The 21255-nt window shown below is 37.7% G+C and overlaps 1 protein-coding gene across 1 annotated transcript in view; it reads right to left on the bottom strand.

Moving 5' to 3' along the window:
• RFX3 (regulatory factor X3) overlaps nt 1–18621 on the bottom strand; it is a 308381-nt gene extending 289760 nt beyond the window's left edge. Inside the window, exons 1-2 of the mRNA XM_061132931.1 lie at nt 18389–18621; nt 17121–17178 (exon numbers count right to left, since the gene is read on the bottom strand). Coding sequence (XP_060988914.1) covers nt 17121–17142 — 22 coding nt within the window. The 5' untranslated portion in view covers nt 17143–17178; nt 18389–18621. The remainder of the gene's footprint in view (nt 1–17120; nt 17179–18388) is intronic.
• Between the last annotated feature and the right edge of the window lie 2634 nt (nt 18622–21255).

Raw genomic sequence — 21255 nt, 5'->3', positions numbered from 1 at the left:
GACAGAAATATAGATCAATGGAACAGAATAGAAAGCCCAGAGATAAATCCACGAACCTATGGACACCTTATTTTTGACAAAGGAGGCAAGGATATACAATGGAAAAAAGACAACCTCTTTAACAAGTGGTGCTGGGAAAACTGGTCAACCACTTGTAAAAGAATGAAACTAGAACACTTTCTAACACCATACACAAAAATAAACTCAAAATGGATTAAAGATCTAAATGTAAGACCAGAAACTATAAAACTCCTAGAGGAGAACATAGGCAAAACACTCTCCGACATAAATCAAAGCAAGATCCTCTATGACCCACCTCCCAGAATATTGGAAATAAAAGCAAAACTAAACAAATGGGACCTAATGAAACTTAAAAGCTTTTGCACTACAAAGGAAACTATAAGTAAGGTGAAAAGACAGCCCTCAGATTGGGAGAAAATAATAGCAAATGAAGAAACAGACAAAGGATTAATCTCAAAAATATACAAGCAACTCCTGCAGCTCAATTCCAGAAAAATAAATGACCCAATCAAAAAATGGGCCAAAGAACTAAACAGACATTTCTCCAAAGAAGACATACAGATGGCTAACAAACACATGAAAAGATGCTCAACATCACTCATTATTAGAGAAATGCAAATCAAAACCACAATGAGGTACCATTACACGCCAGTCAGGATGGCTGCTATCCAAAAGTCTACAAGCAATAAATGCTGGAGAGGGTGTGGAGAAAAGGGAACCCTCTTACACTGTTGGTGGGAATGCAAACTAGTACAGCCGCTATGGAAAACAGTGTGGAGATTTCTTAAAAAACTGGAAATAGAACTGCCATATGACCCAGCAATCCCACTTCTGGGCATACACACTGAGGAAACCAGATCTGAAAGAGACACGTGCACCCCAATGTTCATTGCAGCACTGTTTATAATAGCCAGGACATGGAAGCAACCTAGATGCCCATCAGCAGATGAATGGATAAGGAAGCTGTGGTACATATACACCATGGAATATTACTCAGCCATTAAAAAGAATTCATTTGAACCAGTCCTAATGAGATGGATGAAGCTGGAGCCCATTATACAGAGTGAAGTAAGCCAGAAAGATAAAGAACATTACAGCATACTGACACATGTATATGGAATTTAGAAAGGTGATAATGATAACCCTATATGCAGAACAGAAAAAGAGACACAGAAACACAGAACAGACTTTTGAACTTTGTGGGAGAATGTGAGGGTGGGATATTTGAAAAGAACAGCATGTATACTATCTATGGTGAAACAGATCACCAGCCCAGGTGGGATGCACGAGACAAGTGCTCGGGCCTGGTGCACTGGGAAGACCCAGAGGAATCGGGTGGAGAGGGAGGTGGGAGGGGGGATCGGGATTGGGAATACATGTAAATCCATGGCTGATTCATATCAATGTATGACAAAACCCACTGGGAAAAAAAAATAATAATAAAAAAAACAGAAAAAAAAAAAAAAAAAAAAAGAAAATCCTGTTTGAAAAGGTTATTTCATAAATAATGGGGGGGAGGCACCAAAATAAAATGTCTGTAGACAAGAAAAAAAAAAAAAATAAATAAAAATAAAAAAATAAAAATTAGCCAGATTATAAATTCATAAGCTATTAAGACCACACACCATGTTTCAGATTCTTCCCTTTTATATCCAACAAATCCAGCAGTCTAATATTTAGTAACTGGTAACTCTATATTCAAACCTCAATGAGACTTTCAAGTAATTAGCATTCTTTTAAATCTGAATAATTTGTATTTTCTGTTCCATTTTGTGGGCCAGTAGGTATATGCTGGCAAATCAGGAATATAGTTAAGTCTAAACGTAAATGATTGAGACGCCCCCCGCCCCCATCACTCAAAAACAAAACCCCTTTTCTTCAGTTAACACAAAGTTGATTTAATGCACTGTATCCTGATTCTTAATTCTCATTAAATTAAAAAAATAAAACCATAAAGATTAAGAATGAGTAACTTCTAGGCAAAAATGCAAGAGCTAACTACTATTTCATCATATCTTTGTTTATCATAGCTCCTTTTTTATTGAAGGAGAAAAGAAATCCAAGGGGAACAGTTTTACAAGAAACGTTTGTCCACAGAGATTTACCTTGTTAAGAGCAAATGACAAATGGTTCTCCCCCATAGGAAACCTACTCCTGTTTTATATAAATGCATCCTTTAAGATTTGGTGCCACAAAGAAAGCTGGTAAGAGCATCAGGTTACTGCTAGAAAGTTCAGTTTTTTTGTCAATTTCTCAATCTCTCTTAGGTGGATTGTTTCAAATAATCAACAGGGTTAGTGCTCAAATTGTTCATCTTTATCACAAAACAGGATACCAAAACTAAATTCAAGCCTAACCTCATAGGTTTACTTCCAAATCTAACACACACACACACAAACACAGAAAAATAAGACAAAATCTTGGTAATTACTTATTCCTGCCACAGTCTCAAACTATTAATCAGTAAACAACAGATCCTTCCAAAAACTCAGATTAAGAAAATAAGAAGTCATATAACAGCATGACTGCATGTACTGATTCTCGTTGCTATGGAACACAGGGCAGTCCCTTCACACTCTCATTTGTTGGTTCTTTGACTTAAGAGTGCTGCAGCACCTTTAAATCCCAGCTAGGCAAGTCGCAGCTTGTATAGCCAATAGCAGCTGCCAGTAATTTTACTTTTCCCCAAAAAAGTGACCTAGAGGAACAAATATTTCAATTTCTGTAATTAACAATTCATTAAATTTTTACAACCACCTTTAGAATGATTAGAATCACCCTTACCTCATCAAGTAGGTAAACAGGTGTATGCCAAGTATGAGGATAATGTACACTAAGACAGTTATTATGACATACACCACTAACACCCAAGAAAGTGGAAGTACAAATGATAGAGATTACAAATCTGCTATTTTTCTTTATAAAAAAATAAAAAATCTGCTATTTTTCTTTATAAAAAAAAAAAAAAAACAAGCAAATATGGTACTTCCCCTTAGAATACAGCCTATTTAAGAGCTTGGAAAATATTTTAAATTGCATTTCTATGTCATTTTTAAATAAAACAATTAAATAATGACCTGTATACCAAAAATTATAGTTGACAATGACAAAAACTGTGCTTCCCTGGTGGCTCAGTGGTAAAGAATCCACCTGCAATGCGGGTTTGATCTCTGGGTAGGGAGGATCCCCTGCTGAAGGGAATCGCAACCCATCCCAGTATTCTTGCCTGGGAAATTCCATGGACAGAGGAGCCTGGCGGGCTCCAGTACATGAGGTCGCAAAAGATACAACTTAGCAACTAAATGACAATAACATGATAAATTAAGATATATTCAAAATTGAATACAGAATTATAAAACTTTACTTTTTCTAGGAAAAATATGGAGCTCAGACTTGTAGATAAAATAAGCAAGTACTGTGAATATCTAAGGCAGCACATTTGAGTTGCCGGCCTTTAATGAAAGTAAGTATACAGCATAAGAAGTATACACCATGAGAACACTGGTCAAGGAGTGAGGACTCTGGAGCTCAAGAGCCCCAGCACTGATAAATGTTATACTTCCAAGTCACTTAACCTCCATTTTCTTTCAAATAAATGGGGGATGGAGGGTTGAACGAGATAACCTTCAGTCTGTTCCAACTTAAAAATTCTGTTTCTAAAATGAAACATCCTAATTATGTCTCTGCTGGAATCTATTTGTGCCATCTAGAAGCATGTGTAAATCTAGCAACAGACCTTTTCACCTCTTTAATCTCTACGCTAGCATCCTGGCTACCCCTTTTGGTCAGCTGTGCTGACCAGACATAGTGAAGAGGCAGAAGAATATAGAGTAGTTAAGTAGAAACAGGGAGAAAGGCTGAAGTTGGGTCTCTGAAAAAGGAAGACATTCTTTCTAGGCGATCTGAAGCTCTAGCTTCAGACTCAAAAGCTTAGCTGTTATGCAGACAGGTTCAAGTTCTAAAACAGAAGTTAATTATTTGACAAAGATTTTCCTCTCATGGTGTTCTCTCAAATCAGAACATTGTTTGCTACTGGGGAGTTACTCCAATAGAGAGTAAGGAGAACAACATGCTTTTCTCACATTAGGAACTGCTTAGTTTCTAAATTACATTAAAATATAAAGATAGTTGATTCTTTTCCCTTATCAACATACAAAATGACATTAATCACTATTTGTTACACATATTATTCTGCTCATTACAGAATAATTTTCAACATGAATAATGGATTTGGCGTGGGGAATAGACTCCAGCATTGGAAAATAAGCTTCTTTTATACTGCCTGACTTCAGTCACGGGCTTCCCTAGCGGCTCACTTGTAAAGAATTCACCTGCGAAATGCAGGAGATGCAAGTTCGATCCCTCAGTTGTGAAGACCCCCTGGAGAAGGAAATGGCAACCCACTCCAGAATTCTTGCCTGGGAAATCCCATGGAGAGAGGGGCCTGGTGGGCTACATTCCATGGGGTCACAAAGAGTCAGACACGACTTAGCAACTAAACAACAAGACTTCAGTCAAATAATAAAACTAAGGGACTCTCCTCATTCTCTGAAGACAATAAAAAAACATTAAATTGCTTTGAATGATGTCGTAAGTTTTCAGTACATTAACTCTTACCAATGGATGTCTCTTCCTTTATGTTCTATTATATCCAAGTAACTGAGTAGCTAACTCTGAAGGGAATATTCCAGAAGATACATGGTTCTCTTCCCTGTCACCTTACAAAATGGCTCTTAACAGTTCATTCAAATCTACCCTAAAACAAGTTAAAAGAATGATGTGCAAAACAGGAATCCCTTTCACCTCTAGCAGGTGTATATAAAGACAGTTGTTTTCCTGTGCCCTGCAAACAAGGACTGCAGCTGTGCCCTGTTCCCTTTAGTAATGATAGGCAGATTCCAAGCAGGAGAGGCTGCAATTAATAAACAGAGAACCTGACCAACAAACGAGAACAAACCTCCTGATGTACAAATGCTTTGCTGAGAAGAAACAAGAAGATCAAACACTCTTAAATATTTTGTCTTAAATTAATGAAAGCATGGTTTCCATGGTTTCAAGGCTACACTGAATCTGCTTAACATTTGACTTAAACTTCTTCAGAGCAATGTAAAACAAAGTGGGATTCAAGTTCATTTCAATAAACAAGTGTTATTTTGTTTATATTGCATAAACAATATTTTGTATTGTTATTTTGTATTATACAGTTTTAAGAACAACAGAACGTAATAATCGTTAGGTCTGAGTGACAGACCCATGAGGATTCACTATGCTATTCTATATTCTCCACTATTAGTTTTTAAAGTTTCCAAATAAGAAAGTTTTAAGAATATATACAATTATGGTACACAGTTTTTCACTATACACTGGCTTCCCAAATGTTAACTGCTTTGGATATCACATACACTAATCAGATATTCTAATGGAATATATTAATTCTTTATACTAACATTTAACTGTTACAATAAAAGAACTACAAGAAAAATCTGATGTAACTTCTCAATTTAATTCTTTTCCTATATACATTAATAGTGAAGTCCCAGACAATAACAGTCAAAGGTCCCAGATCTTATTGTAAATATTTCAGAAAAAAAAACAAATGTGGTGCTCATAAGAAACTTATGTATACTTTGTTTCTCAGCTTCCTCTATTTGTTTTTTTTTTTTTTTTCATTTATTTTTATTAGCTGGAGGCTAATTACTTTACAATATTGTAGTGATTTTTGCCATACATTGACATGAATCAGCCATGGATTTACATGTGTTCCCCATCCCGATCCCCCCTCCCCCTCTATTTATTAAAATCATAGTAAGGCCAAGAAGTGATTATTCATCTAACAAATTATTATACCATTCATATTTTTATTTATCCATTTCAACTTATTTTTAACCTTTGTTTCAAGGTTTCATCTAATTTCATTTTCAATGTCTCCTCCGATCCTTTGTTTTTAATCCCTCCTAATGTCTATCATCTTGATCATTTCTGCCTTCTAAAATTTCAGATCTTAAAAAATATGTCCACCTAGCCAAGAATATCTAATTTTGTATCAAATACCTAATTTTTCTCTTTTCTTTCAAAATACTCCTTAAAACCCAATAGAAAGCCAAGCCATTTCAGGATTCCTAAATTAACCAAAATCGTACTGGCACTAAATACACACTGATATAAATCCTTAATTTCTCATTCAAAAATAAAGCTAAAGAACAAAGATATAAAACTACAAGCTTATAGACTAACATATCAAAGTTTTCTTATGTCTCTGCTTGAATATTTTAGAATAAAATATTAGAAATAATGTTATTAATGATAGCAGTAATATTACTAAATATGCTTAATCTGGCCAAGTGAATTTCCTATGTAGCCCCTAATATCACCCTTCTTATCCTCTATACTGTATTAGTCGTTATTCCTAGTCTAATTTTTCCAAGAATGTGATTGGAAATTACGAAATTACCCTCATCTTATCCCATTCCTTCAGATTAAGGTGTTGTTCTAGGCATGCCTAGTCATCAATTATCATTCTTTCTAAGATTTATAAACCAAAACATATGCTGGAGCTTCCAAAGCTCATGGACAATGCATCACACAAGAGTGTGGTAGGGTTTGGGAAACTCCAGGCAGCCATGTAAATTAACAAAAACACAATATCAAAGGCTAATATTATACAAAAGAGATGTCTTCACTTTAAAGTTTATCAAGGACAGCATGAAGGAAGGTTGAGCGACGTGTCAGGATCACTACAATGACCTCCTCCCACAAATGTCTCTGATCGTCTTCATTCCATGGTCACTGGCATTTCTATCAAGACCAGTAAGTACTCAAGTAAATCTAACCCAATCAAAAAATATTAAAATACATCACCTCCAAATTTCAAAGATAAAATCCCACCTCACTTCCAAACCATCTACCTCTCAAACCTTTGCTGAAATATAAATTCACATCTATTACACAGCTCTACTCATTCAACATTATTTAAAAGGCTTCAAATTTCAGAACTAGGCAGATTTCTGAAAATAAAAGATCAAATGTTGATCCAGCAGCACATTATCTTAACCTACTATAATCAGAATTACAATTTTTGCCTTTAACAATTCAATTCAATTCCAGCATTCATGGCCTTTGTTAAGTAAAGGTAGCCTTTAAATATCACTGTATAATGTGAAGCACTATTAAAAATTGCTCCCCAATTCACAGAAAGGTCATTCAAAGAACTTAAGCCACAAAGTCCCCTAATTTTCTCTGCTTCAAGAAAATAACACTAATGTTGTTCCAAGATATGCAAAATACAAAAACCAGTGGGCAAAAACAGTGTTGACTGAAGTTCTGAAGTACCAATTAAAATGATTTTCTAAAGGTCTATACACAAACATATACATATACACAAAACACTACATATAAGCTAAAATCCAGTTTTCTTAATGAAAGTACACCTTAGAAATATGACTTGTTAAACAAAATATCATGTTTTAAAATGTCCTTTAAAAGCATATAATGTGATCATGTTACATGATCAAAAATCTGGTGTCTGTGTATTAATATTTCATGTTGGGTTTTCATCACGGCACATCAAAATACGCATATGGTATATTTAAGATGTAAAAGTGATTTTAAGATCACTAATATAATATCTTTTCATGTATTTTTTTAATGACTCTTATGCTGACACTTCATTAAAACTCATCTCCAAGATTGTTATCAGATATAATCAGATGCCAATCAGTGAAAGCCTGATGTGACAGACTACACTCTTTGGTTCATTTAAAATGTAAGCCTCAGTAGGAATAGAGGAAAAATCTAGACTTTATTGCAAAAAAATATATCCACAAAACAATCTATCAAAGAAAAATGTAGAGAGGTGAATTTAAGGAATCATTTCTGTTATCTAGCACAGAAACTACATTTTCTCACTACTTACTCCTACCTTTCTAAATCTGTGCATGACTAAATCACAATATAGACTCTTTAAAAGAGAAAGATATTACTGCATACCAAGATACAAAGGGTGTTGTATATACAACATACATAAAAAGATACAGTCAAGTATTTTAGGAGAAAAGGAATCACACAAATATGAAATGATAAAATGCCTATCCTCCAAAAGTGTACATACCCTGATTAATACTACAACACAGGAAAGGAAACAGATCTGAAAGAAATACTGGGTCACCTAAGTCATTTCTGTTCCCCACCCCACCCCACATGCCTTGCAATCCCCACACGAATCTTTATTTACACCAAAACTTCACAGTCCAGAAAACCAACTGGATAGAGTATGCAAAGCACTAATACTCAATCATGGAAACAGGATATAATTTCTACATGTATCTCTTTCTTCCTGCCCTGCTCCAGCAGCCTCCCTCACCACCCCCACAACTAAAGCATGGAAGAAACAAATTTAACTGAGAAGCAAAGGGTTTCTAATTGCATGTTAAGATAAACTATGCTGATTGAGACTGAGAGGGCCAGATGCATTTTTAAGGATGATAGTTTTATACTGAAATGTTTGAAGCCATCAAGCATGCAGATCTGTAATTCAGAAACTTGAATACATTTCTATTAATCAATAAAAAATAGCATTCAAGTATTAAAAGTAATGATTAAAATCTGTTAATCTTTCATATATCCCTTATTAAACTGGTAGGAGAGGTAAGATAGAGCAGAACGTAAGACTTATATTAATGAACAAATGAAAAATCCTCTAAAATCTTGTAAGTGCACTTGCCAAATAAAGTACTGAGTGAAGTAAATCAGAAAGAGAAAGACAAATATCGTATTTGGTATCTAAAAGGTAGTATAAATTAACTTATTTACAAAGCAGAAACACAGTCACTGATGTAGAAAACAAAACTTATGGTTACCAAGAGGGAAAGGGGAAGGAAGGGATAAACTGGGAGATTGGGGCTGACATATACACACTACTATATATAAAACAGATAACGAATAAGGGCCTACCGTACGGCACAGGGAACTCTACTCAACACCCTGTAATGACCTCTATGAAAAAGAATCTAAGAAAGAGTGGATATACATATGGGTATAACTGACTCATCTTGCTATACACTTGGAACTAACACAACATTGTAAGTCAACCATATTCCAACAAAGATTTTTTTTAAGTTATGAAAATGCATACTTCTTGACCAAAAGACATAATTTCTCTGCCAAAAAACCTGAATTTAAAAAATGCATATCCAAGTATAAACAATATTCAGAAAGCAAAAAGCAACAATGATTGCCAATGCATCCCACAGCACGGCCCCAAAGCAGTCAAGAGGCCCTGAGAACTTACTCAGACTCCTTGACAGGATTTTAGCTCTTCTCAAAAGTAGCTGAATAGTATGAAGGGAAGAAAAAAGTCAAGGCTTTAGGAACTGGGGAAGAAGTGTTGAAAAATGAGACCAACAGAAACTAAATTAATTTTTACCGCTTCTAATAAGAGTGAACAAAGCTTGCAGAGAGAGCTTATCTTCCATGCCCCCACTTTCCCTGTCAATTTGGCTATCCACAGAGTTGGGAGATCATGTCCTGTTTTAAATATCTCATTGGTGAGCAACAGGCAGGAGCCCCAACTGTCAGACACTTGTCTGGCACACAGACATAAAGGAGCTGGCTCGGCAGGAGCTCAAGCTGCAAGACTCGGCTTATTCCTGTGTGGGTGAGGAAATCAGGGCACTTGGCCACAGCTCCCCTCAGGGGCCACTGAAAAAGTGGAAGCTTCTGAGACTGTGCCATAGACATGGCCATTATGGTAGACCCAGGCTCTGGGTTTTCTTTGCTGTTCTTATCAGAAGAAACAATGGTCAAGCAAAATGCCATCAGTAAAGGAAACACTGATTCCAGGCTCCATGTTATTGGCATGTTTCCCTTTTCCCCACGCCAATCTCACCATGAAATCATAGACGATTAGCGCTGGAAAGGGCTTTAGAGATCACACAGCACTGCTGTTTCAGTTTAGAAATGGAGAAACTGAGACCTAGCAGGTTTAAGTGACTAGCTGAAGGTTTTTCACTTAGTGGCAGGCTGCATATCAGAACAGAAGCTTTTTTTCCTCCTCTTTACTGTTCTTGGGCTGGTGCTTGAAGACCTTTATTTCTCAGCCTAGTTCCCCTATCTTCTTCTTGCACATCACCTGTCAGTGTATCTGTCTCCTCTCTCCAACCAATGTACTTTCATTTTCATGCAAACTGTCTCACTCTTAGCTCCTATTACCCCTTGACCATTTCTGCCTAAACAGGAAGACCTCTCATAATCTCAACCAGGTACTGTGAGGTCAAGGCAAGCAATACTGACTGGTTATTACAGCTTCTGACCGACTTCCCTGGTGGCTCAGCAGTAAAGAAATCCACCCGCAATGCAGGAGATACAGGTTCAATCTCTGGGTCAGAAAGATCCCTTGGAGAAGGAAATAGCAATCCATTCCAGTATTCTTGCCTGGGAAATCCCATGGACACAGGAGCCTGGCAGGCTACAGTTCATGAGGTCACAAAAGAGTCAGACAAGATTTAGTGACTAACAACAACAAATTACAGCTTCTAATGAAAGCAGAGAAAGAAGAATACAGGAGTTAAAAGTCAGCAATGGGCAGGCACATGTGACTATGCAAACAAGGTATTTTGGGACTAGACTAGAGATTCAACCAGAAGTGCTTAGCCAGAGGCCAGTACATAGCCGGGACTAGGAAGAAATACTTGTGGAGCATAATTATGCTCAGGCTACATCATTAGTGGAACAAGGATATGAATTTGTTCAAGAGGACAAAGTTTACAAAGATAATAAATGAATGAAACTGGTAAGAAAGATATATTATCTTGCCATCTAAGTCACATTTCCCAGCCTTTTTCCAAAAGTTCCCTTGAAAATGTATTAGATTCACTGGTGAAAGGAAGCAGAGACAGCTGAGCTGAGTCTACCTACTTTATAAGTTGGGATTAATTATCTATAAAAATAATGTAAAAGAGTCATATACTTAATTGAAAACTGAACACTGAACAGGAGTGGAAGGATGGAAGTAGGTAAGATGAGGGTGACAGGCAAAAAGCCTGTACAGTATATGATACTTCAGCAAAAATGATGACACACAGTATCAGGTAAATTTTCAAATGTAATGGACAAATCATATTTCCACTTTGAGAAAGATCAGGGTTATTTAGATCACTCCAAAATGAGAAAAACATTTCATTCTTAGTCAAAGTGCTTAGAAAAATAGAAACATAGCAAACTTAACTGAACAGTAACTTTAGATATAGCAGTCAACTAAAATGATTCTTTCAACATCTTTAATGCCCTAACAAAGGAAACCAAAGGTGTTATTTTTCCTCTATAATTTCATATTATATGTTTTACCAAATAACACTCTCAAGGTTACTTTATACCGCAAGATTGGGGTTGGCAAACTCTTCTAAAATTACTTATTGTAAAGGTATATAAATGGTGACCTCACACACTTTTCTACCGTTGTTACAATAACAATTCTAAGCAGTGCATTATAAATGGGAATAACCCCTTGATGAACTCATCCTTATACAACTATTGTCATTATTATATACTAATGACTGCATTTTATATAAGTAGGGCTCAAAATGCTTTCAAATGAATTCACGTATAATAGATGTGAAAAGGAAAATATAAATTGGACAATGGGAAGTGTAAGAGTTTATGAAGTGTTACACCATTAGTTCTCAGTCTGAGATCTTTAGACCAGAAAAGGTATCCAACATCAAAAGAATCCATTATAATAAGGCTGTAGAAAACTAAAACTAAAAGATAACTTTGGGCTAGCACCCTATTGTGTGTGCTCAGTCACTCACTGGGGTCTGACTCTTTGCAACCCCATGGACTTTAGCCCACCAGGCTCCTCTGTCCATGGTATTTTACAGGCAAGAATACTGGGATGGGTTGCCATTTCCTCCTTCAAGGGGTATTCCCAACCCAGGGATCGAACCTGAGTCTTCAGCATCTCCAGCACTGGCAGGAAGATTCCTCACCACTGCACCAGCTGGGAAGCCCCAGCACCCTATTAATTCAGTGTAACACCAAGACTGGTTATTAAATGGTGATCCAAGCCTACAGTTGATCGCTTCGGTCTCTTTGATTTATTTTTAAAAGGAGGGAAAGGGAATAATTATTTAATATGTAGATCAGTGAGCAAAATCTTTCAAAACTTAGGACCCAATAGCATATTCAAAGAATTCTTAGATAGCAGAAATTTTAGACTGGGTATTTTCTCAGTATTCCATAAGAGCCAACATGTACTGAACATGTGTGTGCATGGATGCCTGCATGCTCAGTTGCCAAATCGTGTCCAACTCTTTGCATCCCCATGGACTGCAGCCCAACAGGATTCTCTGTCCATGGGATTTCCCAGGCAAGAATACTGGAGTGGGGTGCCATTTCCTCCTCCAGGGGATCCTCCTGACCCAGGGATCGAACCCACATCTCCTGTGTCTCTTGCACTGGCAGACAGGTTCTTTACCACCGAGCCCCTGGGCATATATTCTGTGTCTAGTACTGAGCAAAGCACATTACAAGAATTAGCTCCTTTACTCGTCACAAAACTCTGTAAGGCAGGCTAAGACTGATCCATTTTTGAGATGAGAAAACTGAGGCCAAAGGAAAGGAAATAACCTGTCCAAGGTTCCATAGCTGATAAGATTATCTGAAATCTGCATCCAAAGCCTTGTGTTTTTAACCAATATATTTATCCTCAATCTATTTAAAAAACAAAACATACACCTATTTGATACTCTAACTACATTCCAACTTTTTAACTGATTTTTCATGAAATATGTCTTATAGTTTGATATGAAATATAAAACATCAAATATAAAGGTTCTGAAACAATGTCATAATACTTTAAATTTTCAGCAGCAAAAATTGGTTATGCCAATTTAATAATTTATTCATTAACCAATTCTGTTAATGAATTAGTAGGACCATATTTTTAAGGAGAAATTCCTAACCTATTTTAACAAGACTAATACTTTAAAACATTGTTATTCTCTATTGATGTTTTGGAGTCTCTGGCATTCCAACACATGAAATACTATGTCTTATAAAGGTACTTTAAAAAAAAAATCACATTTTGCTGATTGTAATAAATGTGGAACTACAGTACACATAAATCCATCATCTGGAGAAAAGCTGACTTGATATAACCGTGCCTTTCTAAGCTTACTTGAGGAAAACACTGACAACTACTGCTTCAGTATTTACCTTACATGTATATGTACTGTGGAAGAAGTAAAGTCAATGATGCAAGAACCCCAAAGACTGGATTCAAGTGTTCTCCTAAAAAACCTTGCTGGACAAATATTCAGACACATAAAGTAATACATGGTCACTTCCAGTTTAGAAGCATAAGGCACAGAGTAAAGCAGAGAATCTAAAACTTTTCAGATAATAAAGCCAAGTTAAATATTCAAATCAGACTATTCTAACAACATGAAGTAGGGACCAAATTCTCCAGACAATTTCTATTCTTATTGCTGTTGACTTAGTTAGCCTGATAACTATTATTACAATTTATACTTTTGAAATGGCTTTTTTTAGATATGATAAAAAGCACACCACTAATAATGCCATATATAAATGTTATAAAGACATACAGTATATTGATAGGTGCAACAATAACCAATTTACAGAGTACAAAGCTACACTGCCAAAACAGTATGATTCTCAAGTTAGCTAATTTTTTTAGATACAAATTAAAATACCTTCATAAGACGATGATAAATGTATGTGCATATAGGACAAATGCTGACATTCAGATGATACCAAAGATATCAATCTTGATACTGTTTTATGCTATGCTAATATACATTAGTTCAGAGAGGCAGGCTTTGATAAAAAACTGCCAATTAAGACAGTATATTAAATTTAAACTCCAAAGAAATAAGGCTATTATATGCTTGAATGCATATGTAATTAAATTTTTTCTTTAAATAAAAGTTCTAATCAGATCACATTCTTTGTGATAATAATCTCTTGTTGCAAACAGCATAGCACCCTCTGGTGCATCTGTTGTTAAGATGTATAAAATTTCCACCAAAAAAAAGGATAGAATTCAAGTAAAAATGAACTTTAAGAATCAATAGGTTGATACTCTTTTATTTATTTATGTACATATTTTTAAACATTAATGCTTAAAAACAATTTTCACTTAAAAAAGAGCACTAAAATCTTTATAGTAACAATCAAAGTACGTCAGGAAAATGTTTTCACTTGATAATATTTAAAATAACCAACAAAACAACACCAGTTCTCAACACTTAATATTTAAATTAAAATAATGCTGCCAAAAAAACATTCAAGTATGGGACAGCAAAAGTTAACTTTGTTACCTAATTTCACTTTATTCAAATCTGCCCTGGCTTTCTGCTTCAGATAAACTGACTGTGTGAAATGCTCCTGAGTATTTTTTCTGGATTCAAATGCAATTTATCACTGTTTAAAAGAATTTGAAGTGTTTTCTGAAAGGACCTGCAGCTTACACAGCTCAAAATCAGAATAATATTCAAAAATAAAAGTTATGTTAGTTAAATTAGGAATCTTAATTTGAAAAGTTCAAAACTTTACTTTAAAAAGAAAAATAACTCTTCCTAGGAAAATAATTAACTCCAAAAGTATATTTTACTAAGAACAAAAGCAAAGGATGCCACCTGCTTTAGACAGCTCGTTTGTGAACCACTGGAAGTCCCAACACAATGCACTAGAAATGAAAGTGACACCTGTTTAAAAGAGCCATCTGTCCCTAACAAAGCTAGATTTAGTTAAATCCATTTAATCTTAGATTTCCAAAATATGGGAACACTATGCACCTGTGAACAGAGAGGAATTTAAAATCTGTTTTCCAACAGCCACTGGGATTCTATACCAAAGAGTAAAGACAAATATTTCCATTAGGGAAACTAAGTTGTTTATTTTTAAAGTAACTAGATGTAGAGGATTTTCAGGCTAATGCTCAGCATAAAAACAAAGCAAGCAAGCAAAAAAAAAAAAACAAAAAAACAAAAAACCTAGCACATTTTCCTAATGTAAAGGTTTATGTCTTTGAAGACTGTAATTTGAAGAGCTTTGTTTGGTATTCTCATTTCTTGTAACATACTCACTAGAGGTACCAAAAAAAAAAAAAAGTAACATTCTTACTACACCTTTCAGAAAAGTTTTTTTAAACTCTTCCTACATATCTGATACTCTATCTTCTCTTTTAAATACACACACACACATACACACATACTTACTAAAAACTCTGAGATGTAAAATCAAACTCCACCCACTGATTTCTTCAGTTGACAGTTTAGAGAGTACATAAAACATCAACCTTCTGAAGAACAATGAAACATGTTATCAAACTGTAACATGTATCATTTAAATAAAAGATTAAATCTTTGATTCAGAATTCATGTTTTAATTCCTATTTTTTAATAGCAATACCTTTAACCATTAAATGCTTCTATAAAAAATATTGTTTAGGGTTAACATATATTAAATTCATAAACTCTAAGTTTTTTGCATATCCTAAACTTATTAACTATAAACCTCTTGAGTACAAGAGTATTTGAATATGGAGGAATAATATACTATTTTTTAAATTAGCATAATCATCCCATATAATGAAAACACTGTAGAATGATGCATTTGAGAAGTGTATTTTAGTTTACTGTTATACACTTAAATATACTACAGAAATATGCCTATACCATTTAATGCAATAGGCACAACAATATAAAAAGGCTGAGACAGACATCATGACATATAATGAATCACAAATATTCAGCTATTCAAAATAAGTTACAAGTAACTCCTATTTAATAATTTTAGCTTTCAAGTTTGGACACATCAGTGTTTTTTTTTAGTCTAATAGAAACACAAAAGAATACCAACACATAATATAGTCTCTCCTAGGAAAAATATCACAGGAAAAAAAAATTTAAGTGTTACCACTATTTATCGGTATGTTAAATTTAAAAATTTATCCTTTGTTAGTATTTCTGGCTATTATTTACTTGATCCATATGAATAACGTTGACACACCTGAGTTCAAGGCATCTCTAGCAGCAACTTTTATATCACATATGTGCTTTTAATAACAGATAAGTAATAGAATTCAAATTAAGTTCTGCTCTCAAAACACCTCGTGAATGAAAATCTAACTTAGAGAAAACCTGAGATAGTCGTAATGAGTGAAATACCTCAAAAAAGGTCTTGGACACTGCTAATAAAAACATTAAACTATAAAATTATAGCATATAATCTACTCGACTGAAAATGTATTATGTAAATGGCATAAAGTCTGAAACTGTCTCAAGACAGTAAAACTCCTATTAACTTCAGTTTATAAGGACCCAGGAACTTCACCATCCAAAAGTGTTCAGGCATTTGACACTCACCTGAACAGAAAAAAAATACAGGTTAGTATTAGAAATTTGCATGAAACCTAGGTTGGGGAGGGGGCGACAAATATAAAGAAATTTGAGTGCTCTGAGAAAGTCTTCGTTCAGAACCAACATCATCTTCATTTAAAATACCAACCACAAGGAAATTAATTTTAAAAAAGAAAAGTTTTTAAACCTTAACTCTTATTTTACAAAGTATTAGCCTTAAATTGCATTACAATTACCCAACCTGCTCATGGACAATCTCAAGAATAATTAATACTGTCACATTATCCACGGTCTGTTCTGCCGGGCAAATCAATATATGGTTTGCTGTTAGAAAAAAAGACTAAGTAAGTATTTAAAAATTCCAATTTGGAAACTTCAGTATGTGCAAATAAAATAGTACATTACATATGTTTTAGCACACACTATCAAACTCTTTACTCATGATCTAATAATTAAACATTGCGCTGAAAAATGAACAAATTTACAGGATCTCTAAAACTGGGCTACCTGTATCTAAGAGCCTATAACTTGAGGACTGACAAATATTCAAATGTACAGAGAAAAATAGAATTTTGAAGGAAAGACCTAAAAAAGAAAAAGTTCTCTCTCTTCAGCAGGTTTAAGTCACTGTCCAAAGAAAACCAAAAAACTAATATTAAAAAGACTGTTAAGTACACACATGCCTAGATCTTAACCACAAAGAAAGTGAAATATACACACGTTTCAAGTTGAGAAGCTTCATACATTCTTTATGAACAACTTGACTTCAATTTCAACTCTCAAAGGAAAACGAACAGAGAAGATGAAGGAAAAAAAAGAAAGAAAGAAACTCTTTAGAAGTACCATAACTGTCGCAAATAACACTGTAAACAGTTCTCACAAAGCTTCCTTCTGTCCTTTCCCTGTGTGTAACACACAGTCTCATAACCACAATGAAAATCGTTAACACTCCACTGTGGGGAAGGAGGTTCATCAAAGTGAAATGGAACCTCACTAGTACCCCTCCCATCTCCACATGAAGGGATAAAGCACTGTCAATAACTACTAACCAAGTATCACAGATGCCCGGCATCCGGTTTAAATCTCACACTCACACACACACACACACACCAAGAGAGAAAGAGAGAGGAGAGAGACTTTAAAAAAAAAAAAGATCTTCCCAGTGCAGCAAAGAACCCAGCCAAGAAGCCCCTGGTTCCAGTGTGTGTGCAAGGGGTGTGGGGGTAAAAGAAAGGGGGGAGGGAAGAGTGCTCAAAGGATATTAAGACTGTTTGCAGCACAAAGAAAACACAGTTTTAAAAGAAAAAAGAAAACCATGCAGCTGATGATGATGGTAAAAGAGCAGCTCATTTAGCACAAGGCAAAGAGGGGCAAAAATGAAGGGAATAGGCGGTGAGAAAAGTTCACCGTTGTATAAGGATAAAAACAACAAAACCCGTAACAAGGCCCCACAAGTGAACAACAACAACAAAACACCACCTCTTGGGTCCCCCCTTGCACACTGTCGTCTATTTCGGTTTTGGAAGAAGCAGGAACCAAGCAGCTTTGTAAAACAAGAAAATTAAAGAAAGAAAGGGGGGGGGGGGGAATCCTTCTCTCTTCACCTGGCCCTCCTCCTCAGCCCCAGACCTAGGGGAGAGCTCCACCGTCCGCAGCGCAGAACTGTGGCTCCCTCTCCCGCTCCGCTCGCAGCCCCCCGAGCTCCCGCTCCATCCCTGAAGCGCGGCCGCGGAGGGCCAGGGCCGGCGGGCGGGCGGCGCGGTGCCCACACCCCCGACCCAGCCGCGGCGCGCACGGTCCATTGTAAACAAGCCCGGGGGACCGAGCCCCTCGGCAGCGGCGCCGCAGCTGCAGCCCCGGTGTCAGAAGTGAGACCCCCGCACAGCCACACTCGGCTCGCACACGCACGGACACACACACGCACGGACACAAGCGTTCACACGCATCCACACGCTCCCACACACATGTAGAGACCGAAGAATATTCACCTTGGCTGTGGATTATTGTGGTGTTGTTGGTGGGTGATGGAGATGGTGGTGGTGGGGAGGAGGAAGAGGAGGAGGAGGAGGAGGAGGAGAGGAGTAGTTGTTGTTGATGGGTAACAGTCGCCAGGACTACGGTGACTATGGCGCTTGATTCACAAGGCAACGGTTGCTATAACTCACAAAAGAGAGAGAGAGGGAGAAGAGAGAGGGAGCGAGAGGGAGAGGGAGACACTCGCACGGGGAGGGGTGGGGGAGGGAAGAGAGGAGGAGGCGGGCCGGCAAGCAGCCGGAAGGGGCGGGCTCAGTTCCGTGACGGACAACCCCCGAACCGAGTTAGCGGGGGGGAGCGAGGGCAGGTTTCCGAGAAAGAATTCCAAAGAGATGCGCTAGGTTTGGCAGGGGCTGAAGTTAGCCCCAGAGTCTCCTCGGAGGTACGGTACTACACGCCCTGGCAAGGCTGGAGGACGAATTTAGGGCCGTGGCGCGAGGGATATTTTCTGTGAAACGAGAGCTACCAGTCGCAGCAGCCTGCATTGTGCCAAGAAGCCTCAGAGCGGGAAACGGTAACGGCTAACCCAGGAGAGGGGCTGTTGAGGACGATTCCAGACACCTTGTGAGACAACCAGCTACAGCTGGGGAAGAAGCCTCTTTGGAGAGAGGCCCCGCCCCCATGTAAACATCATTTCCGGGGCGGGGCGGGCGTAGACTCCCGGATGTGCCGCTGCTCGCTCGCTCTCTCTTTTTTTTTCCCCTCACTTTTTCGTTAGCCACCCTTCCCGCTTCTGAGGCGCCGACAGTATTCCCGGTAGCCAGGCGCCTGCTGACTTCTGGCATACCGGGGCGGTGGGGAACGCGCTGGATTGGAGGGTCCACGCCGCCCTCGCTCTCCTGCTTTCCGCATTCCGGCCCGCTCCCTCCTCCCGAGGCCACGACTCGGAGGAGCGCGGGCGGCGGGGTGTGAGCTAGCTGCCTCCGCCGCCATTTTAGAGCGGGCGAACGCGGGGCGCGCGTGGGCTGCGCGCCGGCCTCCCGCCTTCCAGCCGCGGCGTGGCGCGCACCGGGAAGGTCCAAGCTCTTCCGGCCCTCAGGAGCGAAGAGGCGAGGTCTTGACTCCCTCCCTACCTACAGGGCGGGGAGTAAGCGCTACTGAGGAACAAGAAATCGGTTTCTCCCGGGACGCGAAAACGCATGGCGGCCCCCCTCCGGGAAAGGCGTTGGGAGGTGGGGTAACCTAGTCTGTTCCTAGAGCCCCGTTATCTTCAGCCCTCTTAAGTGCTCGTCCCTCTTTGAAGCTGACGAAACCAGGATTTGAGCTCAACCCCGTGTCTTACTACTTGCCTCGTCCCGCTCGCCGGTTCCCTAACAACCTGCTGTACTGAGGGTCTTGCTCCTTCCGGGTGTTTTGAGATAGACGAATGGCTTCCCTTGGTGATGGATATTGTTAGCACACAACTGTCTCGAACCCCCATTGGTATCGAATTAGCCTCTAACGCCACAGGGTTCAAACATATTCCCCCAATTCCCAGCAGACAAGAATCCTGCAGAAATATGCCTTCAGGCCCTGCCAATACACACCAAACTAACACAGGCAGCTAAGCTGCTTATCCAGGACAATAACTTGGATATTAGAGCATTAGGAAGTCAGTTCTCTAGGCTTAATTTTTGCACCTGCAGGATGAGGGTTTGGCGCTTGCTAAAATAACAACTACCGTTTCCGAAGTTTTATTCTGCCCCAGACGTTGTGCTTAGTGTTTTACATGCATTATCTCATTTAATCCTCACAACACCACTATCAGGTACATAATACTCACTTTGGAGAAGGTACAGTCTTAACTGAAAGTCAGTGGTTTTATTTTACAGTTTTGCACCATGGATAAGCGTATTTTACGAATCAGCTGAATAGATTCAAGAAAGTAATGTTGCCTTTGGTAATCTCATAATGAGTTACAGAGTTTCTTATAATGTGTTACAATGTAATAGTGAACAGGGTTGAGCACAGTGCTAAAACGGAAAGGTTCATGACCCACTGTGGTAGGAGGCCCTTCCAATCTGAGACATGACACGGTGACCAACAGCAGTTAAACTCTTCAGATTTGGAATAATAGTTTCGACGTACACGTAGGAAATAAAGTATGCATTCCAGCTATATGAAAACTGGTAATCATTATGAATATTCATTTCATTACATTTACAGCTAAAGTCTTTCTATTTCTGTAATGGTGAGCGTGGCTGTTTGCTCACACTACACAGCTCTGAATAGCTTTTTTAGTTCTATTATAGTTTGCCCATCCCTTCCCTCACTGTCAGCTGTTGCTTCTTACTGCTGTTAGCATAATTTCATTATCCTCCCCACTCTATTAATTTACTGATTATAATCTGCAGACAAGAAAACCACATAATAAAGCAAACTATCTCAAGAGTACTTTGAGGAACACTGCTGACCTTTGTGTGAGGACTTTGCAACATCAGTTTTAAGCTGCTTAGAGTTTTTTTTTTTGTTTTGTTTTGTTTTTACCTGCATCCTCATTTGGCCTTTTCCTGAGTTACAGATAAATATTTTAAGTGAGTTCTTTTAAAGTTAGGATTTAGAATATTTCTCCCTGTTTTAGAATAATTGATAGTATTAGTTCTAATCATAGTGAGATTACTATAGTATGAATTTTTCAATGTTACCACCAGACAACCAATTCAAGCTATAGATTTGGAAACATGCTGGATTATAAATGCATGTTTTGTATTGTAACAGTTATGAAAGGTCAGAAATCCCTTTGCCTATATTCATTTCTCTGTTGTGGTCACTTATAAGCTTATATAGCTACGTTTCAGAGAAGGCAATGGCACCCCACTCGAGTACTCTTGCCTGGAAAATC

The sequence above is a fragment of the Dama dama genome, chromosome 29 (assembly GCF_033118175.1).
Source record: "Dama dama isolate Ldn47 chromosome 29, ASM3311817v1, whole genome shotgun sequence".
Classification (NCBI taxonomy): Eukaryota; Metazoa; Chordata; class Mammalia; order Artiodactyla; family Cervidae; genus Dama; species Dama dama.
The sequence above is the reverse complement of the archived record's forward strand: the minus strand, read 5'-3'. Positions and strand labels throughout refer to the sequence as shown.